This window comes from Lactuca virosa, chromosome 8 (assembly GCF_052849685.1).
Source record: "Lactuca virosa cultivar CGN04683 chromosome 8, Lactuca_virosa_CGN04683_v6, whole genome shotgun sequence".
In the NCBI taxonomy this organism is placed as follows: domain Eukaryota; kingdom Viridiplantae; phylum Streptophyta; class Magnoliopsida; order Asterales; family Asteraceae; genus Lactuca; species Lactuca virosa.
In genome coordinates, this window is record NC_136433.1 from 323,167,964 (window position 1) to 323,181,988 (window position 14,025).

The following is a 14,025-nucleotide window of genomic DNA, read 5'->3' on the forward strand; positions in this document are numbered from 1 at the left end:
AGCCTCGACATCACAGAAGGTCAATGGAAGTAAAGTTCGAATTCCAATGCATTTTAGATAGTGACAAGTATTTGGAATTATGAAATGAGCATCATTGGAGTAATGTCCAGTTGATTTATTCACAAAGGAAGGACCATAGAGAGGCATAGTTTTCGTGTTCATAACATGACATGACTGATGTTGTTTAGTTCAGGTGTTAGTTGACTGCTCGAAACATTATACAATGAATACATTCGTAATTGTTATGGTGATTAAATAATAGAGATTATTTATAGGTTTGAGACCATAGTTAATTAGTTTATTTTTTGAGAAACCCATATATGACCCGTTTAATAAACTGGTCGGTGGGTAGGCGGGTCGGCGGGTTAGCGGGTTGAAAAACTCAACCCAAACTCATTTATTTCGTGTCGTGTTGCGGGTCGTGTCGTGGGTCGTGTCGAGAATTGTCAACCCTAACTTTTATCACAGCCGCCTCTCTACTGTTTGTATAAAAAAAATATACTCCCTCCGTCCCAAAATTATAGTCCATCTTTCCTTTTTGGTTTGTCCCAAAATAATAGTCCACTTCTAAAAATAAATAACATTTTTTACCAAAATATCCCCTCATTATTACTTAACCAACTAAGCATTTAATGGAACATTAAATGCAAAGTAAAGACAAAACTGTCATTTTATTAAATGAAGTTAGTGGTAATTAATGTTTTTCTTAATATATGTGTTTTTTGTCTGTGGACAATAATATTGGGACGGATGGAGTATATATTAAGACAAACTTACATAAATGGTCCTTATGTTTTAAAAAAAATGAAAAGTTCAGTATTTAACTTTATTGTATAGACCAATATAGTCCTTGTTGTTTAATTTCTTGTGAACATTGTCCCTAACGCTAAGTCTATTAATTTTTAAATTAAGTTTTTAGGCCATGCGGAGTGGAAGTGTCAAGAGGAGTCGCCATGGTCGCCAACATACACGGAGCACCACCCCCTAGCTCTCGCTAGGGGGCTCGCCATTGATGAGTCGTCGGTGTCTTAGCGAGATGAAAGAGAAAGCTTCTTTGGTTGTGATTGGATGCATGAAGGGGTTCCAGCTTTTGAGTATATGCGGAATAAAAAAAACATTTTTAATATATATATATATATATATATATATATATATATATATATATATATATATATTGTTGTAAATAAGTGGATGACAACATTTTCTACCCTAATGTCAAATGTGTAAGAGTTATTTTCAACTCTTATCACAAATATGTCAAATATGTGTAAGAACTTATTAATTATGTCTAGTGATTTAACTAGTATAAATAGCACCATTACATATGTAAAAGATACACCAATTTGAATACTTTATATAAGTTATCAAATTCTCTCCAAATCTCCATTCTTCTTTCTTAAGGTTATTAGTTTAGTTTTATTAATCTTGTTTTAATTACGTCAAATTTACAACACGTTATCAACACGAAAGCTCTAATCAAGGTTATTAAACAAGTGGAAAATCACATCTATCTTAATCAAGGTATGTATTACTTATTAAAAACACTATTAATTATAAAAACCTCAATCATATTAAAATAATAATAATACTAATGAATTAATGAAACTTATACATTATGGACTACTAACAATTTTTATTTCTTATACTAACATTTCTTTATGTATTCTAATTTTTATACTAACATTTACATTATGCAACTAATTTTATTTATGCAAACTAACATTTACATTATGCAACTAACTTTTATTTATGCATACTAACATTTATATTATGCTACTAACTTTTATTTGTGCATACTAACTTTTAAATTAGATTTATTTATACATGTCAATGTTTATTTATATTTTAGATACTCTTCATAATTTTATTTAAACATTTACTAATATTTATTTATGTTTCTACTTAGTAAAGTTATGTATTAGTTATAAGTCTTATTACATGATTTATAAAATACATACACATATATACACAACGGGAATATATATGCAACGGTTATAAACAGCAAAAACAACGGCTATATTTTTTTTTTACCATAAATAAACATCTTTACCCTGCTTATTTTACCCACAACAAATATTTCTCTCTTCTATCAAATAAATGAATTTCAAGAAATCAAGCTTCAAGATGATTATCCTTTTGTGATAATCATGACTATAATAGTCATGTTACTTTTCCTCCCAATCCTTAACATCGAAGATAATATGAAATTTCATCTACTTTTAGGCTTGTATGCAATGTTAGATTTACCGCTTCTTTTTTGTGTAATATTTATTGAAATAAATGGATTTTAATTTTAATTTTTATTTTGTTTAAAATTTATAGTTACATTATATCCAACATTGCAAAGCTCGAGTTTGCAGCACTTGAAGTTAGTGGGAAAAACTATGTGCCATGGATGATAGATGTAAAAATGCATCTTGAATCCATGGGTATCTCAAATACTATATATGAATTTAATAATTGCTTGGCACAACACAAAACAAAAGCACAAGTTTTCCTTCGTAAGCATATTGATGAAATGTTGAGATTTGAATATCTTGATGTTAATGATCCAAGTATTCTCTGGAATCTTTTGAAAGAAAGATTTTATCATCAAAAGGAAGTTATACTTCCAAATGCTAGAGATGAATGGAGAACACTAAGGTTTCAAGACTTCAAGAAAGTAAATGAATACAACTCAGCTTTGTTCAGAATATGTTCACAACTCAAGTATTGTGGACAAGAGGTTACTGATGAAGATATGTTGGACAAAACTTACTCAACACTTCATGCAACAAACATTACCTTGATGCAACAATATCGGATGCAAAAGTTCACAAGATATTCTGAACTGAATGCATTTCTGCTCGTTGCAGAGCAAAACAATGAACTCTTGATGAAAAACCATGAATCTCGTCCAACGGGATCAGTATCACTTCCTGAAGCAAATGCTACAAATATTGATGGTCATCGAAACAATACACGTGGACAAGGGCGAGGTCGTGGTCGAGGACGAGGTCGTGGCTATTTTAATCGAAATCAAAGCCATAATCAGAACCATAATTCTGGTCGTGGACAAGGTAATAATCGTGGTCGTTGCCAGAAAAGGAATAATTACCAATATTCACAAAGAAAGAATGTTCACACACAAGATAAGGCCAAAGTGGCAAGGCATGACACTGGGACATCACAAAAATCTGATGGTTCATGTTATAGATGCGGTAGCACAGGCCATTGGTCAAGGACCTGTCACACACCTGCACATCTTTGTCAACTTTATCAAGAGTCCATTAAAGGAAAAGGAAAAGAAGCAAACCTCATTGATAATGTTGAATTCACTCCGCTAAATGTTGCTGATTTCTGTAATGACATGGAAGACATAAACTAAAAAAAAATCTATTATTGTTCTAGTAAAACTGTTTTTCCTTCATTTGTTTTTCATGTAATGTCTTTCCTACAATAAATGAACTTTCTTTTTAATAATAATTATGATTATGTTTATTCACTTATTATTCCTTTTATATGTGAAGTTTAATATGAGTCCAACTGGAGCAAAACACCAAGAAAAGATTGGAGATCTTTATATAGCAGATAGTGGTAGTACACATACTATTCTGAAATCAAAGAAATATTTTTCAGAATTAGTACCAACAAAAACAGTCATACATACAATATCAGGTCCTACAGACTTGATAGAGGGAACCGGGAAAGCCCATTTTATATTACCAAATAATACAAGCTTTTGTATAGAAAATGCCTTATTTTCTCCAAAGTCTAATAGAAACTTATTAAGTTTCCATGACATATATTTCAAAGGTTATGACACAAAAACTGTGACCATTGAATATAAGAAATATATGTATATTATAGACAAAAACCATGTGCTTGAAAACCTACCAACACTTGATTCTGGTCTGCATTATACATATATACATATGATTGAATCAAATATGGTAGTCGAAGGAAAACATTGTGATCCTAGGACATTCAGTTTATGGCATGATAGGTTGGGCCACCCAGGATTAACAATGATGCGAAGGATAATTGAGAATACACATGGGCATCCATTGAAGGGCCAAAAGCTCCCTCAATCCAACAGCATAAAACCATGTGCATCTTGTTCCCTTGGAAAGTTAATTATAAAACATTCTCCAATGAAAGTTAAAAGGGAGTCACCTAGATTTCTAAAAAGAATTCAAGGTGATATATGTGGACCGATTCACCCACCATCTGGACCATTTAGATACTTTACGGTCTTAATAGATGCATCCAGCAAATGGTCTCATGTTTGCCTATTATCAACTCGTAATATGGCATTTGCAAAGTTTCTTGCCCAAATTATTAAATTAAGGGCACATTTCCCTGATTATACTATCAAAAGAGTGAGACTTGATAATGCTGGTGAATTTACTTCACAAGCATTTAATGACTATTGTATATCTGTAGGAATTGTTGTTGAGCATCCAGTTGCTCATGTACACACACAAAATGGTTTAGCTGAATCATTGATTAAACGTCTCCAGCTAATAGCTAGACCATTGATAATGAGGACTAAACTTCCTGTTTCTGTTTGGGGCCATGCAATCTTACATGCTGGATCATTGATACGCATGAGACCAAGTTCATATCATGTATATTCTCCACTACAACTTTCTTTCGGTCAAGAGCCAAATATATCCCATTTGAGAATTTTTGGGTGTGCAGTATATGTCCCTATTGCACCACCTCAACGGACAAAAATGGGTCCTCAAAGAAGGTTGGGAATATATGTTGGTTATGAGTCAGTCTCTATTATAAGATATCTTGAACCTTTAACAGGTGATGTTTTCACAGCACGCCTAGCAGATTGTCAATTTGATGAGACAAATTTCCCATCATTAGGTGGAGAAAAGAAGATTCTGGAAAAGGATGTGTCGTGGCATGAGCCTTCTTTATCATATCTTGACTATCGCACAAAGCAATGTGACATGGAAGTTCAAAAGATAATGCATTTCCAAGAAATGGCAAATCAATTACCTGATGCATTTACTGACACAAAAAGGGTGACTAAATCATATATACCAGCTGTCAATGTTCCAGCTCGAATTGACATTCCACATGGACAATCTGATGATAAAGTCACTCAAGAGTCTAAAACACGCCTAAAGCATGGAAGACCATTTGGTTCTAAGGATAAGAACCCACGAAAAAGAAGAGGAGCAGAAAATGCACTAGATCACGAGGAAAGTGTTCCTGGAGAAACACGAATTATTAAAATTCCCACAGGAAAGGAGGATGATGCACTAAATTATGGTCAGACAAATAGAATATGTGACCAAAATGAAACTGACAATATAGGTGCAATATTTTCTTATTCAGTTGCATGTGATATTATGAATGATGATCTCGAACCACAATCTGTCATTGAATGTCAAAGAATAAATGATTGGGCTAAATGGAAGGAAGCTATGCAAGTTGAATTAAATTCTCTTAACAAGAGAAAGGTTTTTGGGAACATTATCCTCACACCTGAAGTTGTGAAACCATTAGGATATAGATGGATCTTCGTACGAAAAAGAAATGAGAAAGACGAAATTGTAAGATACAAGGCCAGGCTTGTTGCTCAAGGTTTCTCTCAAAGACCTGGAATTGATTATGAAGAAACTTATTCACCGGTAATGGATGCAACCACTTTCAGATATTTAATCAGCTTGGCAGTATCTAAAAATTTAGAGATGCGTCTTATGGATGTTGTTACAGCTTACTTGTATGGATCACTTGATAGTGATATCTATATGAAAATCCCTGAAGGATTTAAAATGTCTGAAGCATTAAGTGCAAAACCCAAAGAAATGTACTCTATAAAATTACAAAGATCTTTGTATGGGTTAAAGCAATCTGGGCGCATGTGGTACAATCGTTTGAGCGATTATTTGACAAGTAAAGGTTATAAAAATAACACTATTTGTCCATGTGTATTTATTAAGAAAACAACATCTGGGTATGTGATCATAGCAGTCTATGTTGATGATCTAAACATCATTGGAACGAATAAAGAAATCCTTGAAGTGATTGAACTTTTAAAGAAAGAGTTTGAAATGAAAGATCTTGGAAAAACCAAATATTGTCTTGGTTTACAGATTAAGCATATGCCTAACGGAATACTCGTACATCAATCAAATTATACAGAAAGATTCTTGAGACGTTTCAATATGGACAATGCTAATCCTTTAAGCACTCCAATGGTTGTTAGATCATTAAATATTGACAAGGATCCATTTCGTCCATGCAAAGAAAATGAAGAAGTCCTTGGTCTAGAAGTACCATACCTTAATGCAATTGGAGCTCTTATGTATCTTACCAATTGTACTAGACCTGACATTTCTTTCGATGTAAACTTGCTAGCAAGATTTAGTTCAGCCCCAACAAAAATACATTGGAATGGAATCAAACATATTTTTCGATACCTTCGAGGAACTAGTGATTTAGGGTTATTTTATCCTAACAATTCAAAAGAAAGCTTGATTGGTTATGCAGATGCAGGTTATTTGTCTGATCCTCATAAAGCTAGATCTCAAACTGAATACGTATTCATGAATGGAGGTACCGCAATTTCCTGGCATTCTCAAAAGCAAACACTTGTTGCCACATCCTCAAATCATGCTGAAGTAATTAAACTAAATGAAGCTAGTAGAGAATGTACATGGTTGAGATCAATGACACATCTAGTTTTAACTTCATATGGACTTGAAAAAGATATAGGTCCAACTTTAATATACAAAGATAACTCAGCGTGTATTACTCAAATGAAAGAAGGATATATCAAGAGCGACAGGACAAAATATATACCTCCAAAGTTTTTCGAGTACACTCAAGAGCTTATAAAGAACCATCAAGTTGAAATCAAATATGTTCGATCAAGTAACAATGCAGCAGACCTTTTTACGAAGGCACTTCCTACTGCAATCTTCAGGAAACATGTCCATGGCATCGGAATGCGACATGTGCATAGAATATAATGTGACAGATGTCTAAATAAGGGGGAGTCAACTATCCACTGCACTCTTTTTCCCTTCGCTAAAGTTTTTTCCTACTGAGTTTTCTTTAGCAAGGTTTTTAATGAGTCAGTACTTCAAGGTTGAACTCTAATTTGAAATGATGTCATCCAAGGGGGAGTGTTGTAAATAAGTGGATGACAACATTTTCTACCCTAATGTCAAATGTGTAAGAGTTATTTTCAACTCTTATAACAAATATGTCAAATATATGTAAGAACTTATTAATTATGTCTAGTGATTTAACTAGTATAAATAGCATCATTACATATGTAAAAGATACACAAATTTGAATACTTTATATAAGTTATCAAATTCTCTCCAAATCTCCATTCTTCTTTCTTAAGGTTATTAGTTTAGTTTTATTAATCTTGTTTTAATTACGTCAAATTTACAACATATATATATATATATATATATATATATATATATATATATATATATATATATATATATTTAATATTAAATAAAAAATATTTGTTTATTAAAATAAAGTAATTAAATTAAATTACAAAAGGTAAATAGAAAAAATATATTTATTAAAATATAGTAATTAAATTAAATTAGAAAAAAGAAAATACAAAAAATTGAGTGTTAAGAGTGTTACCACTCCTTACCAAATGTTAAGTGTAGATGTTAAAAGCAGAAAAATGATGTTGCATTTAAAATGCTTATGTGGCAAGGTGCTCTCATCACTCCTCTTAGTCTTAGCTACCTACACTCACCACCTTCTTCGGAGGTCACCAATTACTCTTTTCCATTCTCTTTCTCCCCGTCATTCCTTTCTCTTCATAACCATTCTCCCATAAACATAACATCATCGCCCAGCTTCCAACTGGTTTACACCTTACCATTCTCTAGTAATTATAAATAGAAGATGAGGGCGCAAACAGGTCACGTGTATTTGGTTCCTATACTGCAAATGATGTATCTATGGCACCGAGACTACTCATATTCCTAAGACATTGTTCGTCACACGTGAACACCTAGATTGTAAAGCTTCAACCACTAAATATTGTTTAATTCTACAAACTTTTCTTGTGACATCTTGTTCAAACTCGATGGAAAAAAAATATAGAACACGTGCTTAATTCTACCCGCCCCCATGAAACCTCCAACAAAACGAAGGAAACCTTCAAACACCTTAACCACCGTCTCCAAACTTTCTTCGGCCACCGACGCTTACCACCTTCTTTGGCAGTCACCAATCACTATCGAATACAATCATTTATCCCCTAAAATTACATTGTTGATTTACTGTGTCCTTTTAACAAATGAACTCAAGAACACAATGATTTTTTTTTTTTTTTTTATGTGTTTTGTAACAACAGAAATTACATTACTGATTTCTTATACACCTTTAAAATATTTGAAATTTATAAAATATAGAAAGGAGATTAAGCTATTTTCCCGAAGGAGAAATAGAAGGTATAGGTGGTGCTAGTGTTTGTTTGATGGACTTAGTGAGAAGATTACACCGATACGTATAGATGACGGTGGTGGGTGTTTTATTATGGGCTCATGTAGAAGATTGCACCAGAGAATTAGCAGGCAACGAAGGCTTTACACCCTTGTTGAAGCCTTGAATCTTAACAGTTGGACGGATGAAAGAGAAAAAAAAAAAAAAAAAAAAAAAAAAAAAAAAAAAAAAGTGACTGAGATTTGGAGAACTGAGCCATATGAATATTCTTAATAAAAAAACAATAAATAAATAAAAAATGGAGATATTAGTCTTTTTACCTGTATTTAATTTTTATTTTTAACGGTGTGTTAGTTATAGGGACAGTTTGCACCAAAATGAAACCATCATGACTATTTTCATAAAAGAAAAAATTAAAAACTGAACTTGTAACTTTTTTATAAAACACAAGGTTGTCTAATAATAATAATAATAATAATTCATCCCCCTTTATATATAATCCCTTCCTTCGTGTACTTTCTTCTTCCCTCTAACTACAACAAATCATCTATCTTTCTCTATCTCTATCTCTCTCTCTCTCCGATGCTCAACTTTGTTGAAGTGTTTCCTTATAATTTCTCGTCATCAACTTCACTGACTGCAGCTTCTTCCAATCTGTCACTGAATTTGATGAAGGATAACTCTAATACCACTTACAGTGATTATAACAATAGCCACAACCAATTAGAGGATGATACGGAGCTTGACTTGGTTGGAAAAAACCCTAAATGCAGTTTTCACGAAGCGGTGGTGGATCATGTTCCTCCGACTAGCAGTGGCTTTGGTAACAGTGAAGGTAACGACTTTAATTCAGTTTCCAGATCAAAGATGACTAATACCATTAAGAAAGGTGAGAAGAAGATCAAAAAAGCTAAGTGTGCATTTCAGACCAGGAGCCAAGTCGATATTATTGATGATGGTTATAGATGGAGGAAATACGGTCAAAAGGCCGTCAAAAACAGCAAATTCCCCAGGTTTCATCCATCTCTTCTTTTTCTACTTCTCAAAACCTTCTAAATTTACTTCTAAATCTTTTTAAAAGGAACAAGATTTGAAATCAAAATAATCAAATTATTCGAAACAAATTTCTTTCGCCTGTTAGTAATTATTTATGGTTTTAATTTAACATTACTTTCTTATATTATAGGGTATCTAGAATAATTATTTATTTACGAGTTCTTTATATTTTTTTACTTTAAAATAAAACATGTTTGATTTTTTAATATTTAAAATGATGCTTTTTCAATATACACGATTTACCAACTTTTCAGCGTGGCTTACGTAATATTACACATAAAAAAAAGTCTCGTGCAACTTGCTCCCATGGTTATTATTTTTTAAAAAGAGCTAACACATTATATTTTAATAACATGTTGTGGGTGTTTGATTAGTTGTCTTAATTAACAAGGCTAGGGAGTCGTTCAGCAATGAGCTCGGCAAGGTCTATGCGGTTTCAGCATACACCGTGCCTTGGTCTCGGCATCTGAGTATCTCTTCCATCTAAACTCTTATTTATAAACAAAGATATATACGGGTCGATCGACAATATAATTTCTTTCTTATATCATATCTTTTGCATGGCCAAATGACGTGATGATATTAGGAACAAAAAATATATAATTAAAGCAATTTAACAATTGAATATGATATTTGATGCAGAAGCTATTACCGTTGTACCTACCAAGAATGCAACGTGAAAAAACAGGTCCAAAGGCTATCAAAAGACGAAGGAGTTGTTGTGACCACTTACGAAGGAACCCATTCACATCTGATCGAGAAATCTACTGATAATTTTGAGCATATTTTGACTCAAATGCAAATCTACTCTTCTTGCTAACTGGAATGTGAATATAGATAAATCCCAAAATTTAGCTCGTTTTTGATGATTAGTTTCAGAATTGCTTCGATTGTGTAATACTTTGTGTTTAAGTTGCGTAACATGTGCATTATATATCTTTATTTGATAAGTTAAATCAATTTATTTAATCAAATAACATTATTCCCTTACGATATACGATTGTTCTAATAATATATGTAATTTTCCCAGAATTGTTATGTTGTTTATGATAGTTCGCTGTTTAGTTCGCTGTTAAACAAATTAGGAACGTCTTGACAAGAAAGACGGCTAGAATATAAGATCATGTTATATTGTTATCGCAGCAAGAAAAAAACAGCATTAGCGAAATGTTGCGTCAAAAGATATGCATCATCGCCAATGCCATTGTTCCGTGGCAAAGACTATAGGGAGTGGGAGGTGTTAAGGGAGGTGTGAGGATGTTACACCACCCCCTACTTTCTGCTAAGGAGGGTGTTAAGAAGAAGTTGTTATGGTGTAGCAAAAGGAGAGAGGAAAGAGAAAGTATGAAGGGTTGTTGAGATTAGTTGATTTGTATTTTTTATATATTTTAATTTTTTTTCTTTAAAATTAAACCTATTAAATTATCACATTACCACTCCTTATCTTTTTTGTGCTAGACATACTAAACTTATGTGGCATCAAAAAAACTAAAAAATCATATGTGTCAACGTACTAAGACTGTTACCACTCCCTCCAGCCTAATACAAAAAGGTAGCGCTATTCCAGTCGTTGCTAAAGCCATTGTCCTCACAATTACCGTCACCGCTACTGATTAATTCAAATACAAGTACACCGGTGTAATTTAGGTTTCCGGTACACCGACATAAGTGTCGTCACTAATGGTATATTGTCACACTCACGCCTATTGAGGTCGCCACTAATGCTCTTTTATTTTAATTTCAAAATAATATTTTATATATTTTATATTATATAAATGCAGAAATATTAATGTCGTTAGAAACTTCAAGTTATTGAGATAAGCATTAACATCCACCTATAAAGTAAGTATATGAGTTAAAATAACAAACTAAGAAAAACCAAATTAATATTTAGTAAGTAACAGTTAACTCACAAACACATTAAGTCCTTAACAATTTAACAAACTATCAAACTATCAAATCAATAACAAATCAATTAAGTCCTTAACAATTTAACAAGATACTAAATTATCAAAATTATAATAAATGCATTAAGTTCTTAACAAATTAGCAAAGTACCAAAGTATCAAAATTCACAATAAAATGCATTAAGTCCTTAACATTTTACCAAAGTTCCAAAGTATCGAATTCATAAATTTAGCACAGTACCAAACTACCAAAGTCCTTAACAATTTAATAAGTACCTGAGTTTTTTGTGGTGCTTGTGACCGCCAATACCATTAGGGGGAGGGGGAGGGGAGGGGGGGACTAGTACTCGCTACAGAAGGATGTTTAAGCATGATGCCTCTCACATGCCCCTTTCGAGCATCCTAAGACCTTCTCAAATACGCATATTCAATTGATCAAGCTCGGATTACTGGAGGAGGCCACAAGTTCAGTTTTTAGAGCAATCTCACATATTAAAACATTCTACATTTTAAAAAGATTATCAATATACTTCAACTTTAAAGAAAAAACAGCAATCTACTTCACTTTTAAGCATGGTTCTAAATAACGTAAGGCGTGACTTAGCGGCAATGTCAAGCCTCAAGCTTTTCCGAGACTTGGCGAGCCATGTCGTTTGTAAGGCGTGACTTGAGGCGGCGATTTTGTATATATTTAATATTTTTATATGTATTTTCAGCTATTATTCTATTTTATACACATATATGAGTTAAGGCGACGTTTTGGCAAAGCTTGGTGGCAGACACAAGCCTTGGAGTCATGGCGCGCCATGGCGAGCTTTTTAGATCTTGCTTTTAAGTAATAAAAACTTATGGATTTCGACTAGTGGGTCCACGAATGCTCATTGTTTAATGAGAGATGCACATTGATATGCTTCGAGTCTACTAAAATTCTATTTGACATTACAAAAATATGTTATACTTTAATAAACACACACAAACATATATATATATATATATATATATATATATATATATATATATATATATATATATATATATATATATATATATATATATATATATTCTGAAGAAAATCATATTTCTTATATAAAGTTCTTTTTGGTTCCAAATAAAATGTAAGATCCCAAAGTACTGGATAAATTTTTTTTGTTTATAAATCAACCCAAACATTCATTCATTAATTTTACAAATAGATATTGTATCAAAAGTATTTCCAATAACATCATAATGGTAAAAAAAATCATAAGTGTAAAATCTACTGTGGATGTGATACTGTGACATCCCTATTTTTCTCGGCAAGAAAATACCTTTTTATTTATGCTTATTTTAAATCGGAGTGATCTTTATAAATGTGAAATTGGTCTCATACAAAGAATTTCCAAAAAAAATGTTTTTCATTGATTATTAAAACATGAGATGTCATAACTAATACAATACATAAGCATAAACATCACTGTCACACCCCCAAACCGGAACGGCGGAAACGTTCAGGGGTGGAGGACGTCATGTTTAGTATCACAAGACATGCACCATAGTAATCAAAGTAACAAAAAACCATTTCATTAGAAAGAAAGTGTTTACAAAGTATGTGGTTCACATAAGATAGACTACAAAAGTAAATAACAAAACCAGACATGAAGCTACTATGCTCCATCTTCTGAATCCCAGTGCGCGTACCTGTCTACTGGTTTCCTGAGAATACAAGTTATTTTGAAAGAGTAGATCAGCATTTAAGCTGGTGAGTTCATAAGTATTTTAGTGATGTATAGTAAGTTGAAAGTTCTTTTAGAAAAGTTCGTCTGTTACTCCAGAAAATCCTATATTTCCTGATATGATGAAAGATAAGTAAAAATGACTCTATAATCCCATCTATGAGTACTAAATGGATACAAGTTATATAAAACCCAGAGTAAACAAACAATCGATTGTGTGGATCTGCCTAAGTCCACAACCAAACAAGGAACAGGAAATGCGGCGGAAGTCACACATCCCATTGTTTGTTAGATCTTCGTTGTATATAACCCTGGCGTATTCGTTTGGTACTCACGAAGTTAACTGTAATAGTTCCTTTATATTTGATGAAAACATTCTTTAAGAAAAACCCTTATTTTCTTTAGTAAAAATGGTAACCACAATAGTTTCTTCTATAATCACTTAGTTTATACTAGCTATATATAATCTAATATCGAACGGATAGTTAGTTGTGTGAATCTGCCCTAAGCCCACAACCAAACAAGGAACAGGAAATGAGGCGGAAAGCACACATCCAACTACCTACCGGATATTAATTATATATAACCCTGATGTATAAGCTAAGGAATTATAGAATTAACCACCTAAGGTCCTTTAAGTTATACTTGTTTAATAAAATGGATTAAACCCTTTACTGATAAGCTTCTAGTTTAGTTTACTCAATGTTCTAACTGAAAAGTATGTTTTGTACTAGAAAACGGTTTACTGAATTTCTTTACTATGACCTAACCCATAACTGATACTCCTTATGATTACTTGGTGTATACAGAATATATATATATATATATATATATATATATATATATATATATATATATATATATATATATATATATATATATATATATATATATAGCTAAGATCGAATAGATAGTAG

General features: G+C 32.3%; 1 protein-coding gene across 1 annotated transcript; it reads left to right on the top strand.

Annotated features, from left to right (window-relative positions):
• Positions 1-8,948: 8,948 nt before the first annotated feature.
• LOC145134629 (putative WRKY transcription factor 75) lies at positions 8,949-10,479 on the top strand. The gene is made up of 2 exons (XM_079069476.1): positions 8,949-9,446; positions 10,132-10,479. Exons 1-2 carry the CDS (start codon positions 9,016-9,018, stop codon positions 10,307-10,309), a joined length of 609 nt encoding a protein of 202 aa, XP_078925602.1. The 5' UTR covers positions 8,949-9,015; the 3' UTR covers positions 10,310-10,479.
• Positions 10,480-14,025: the final 3,546 nt, after the last annotated feature.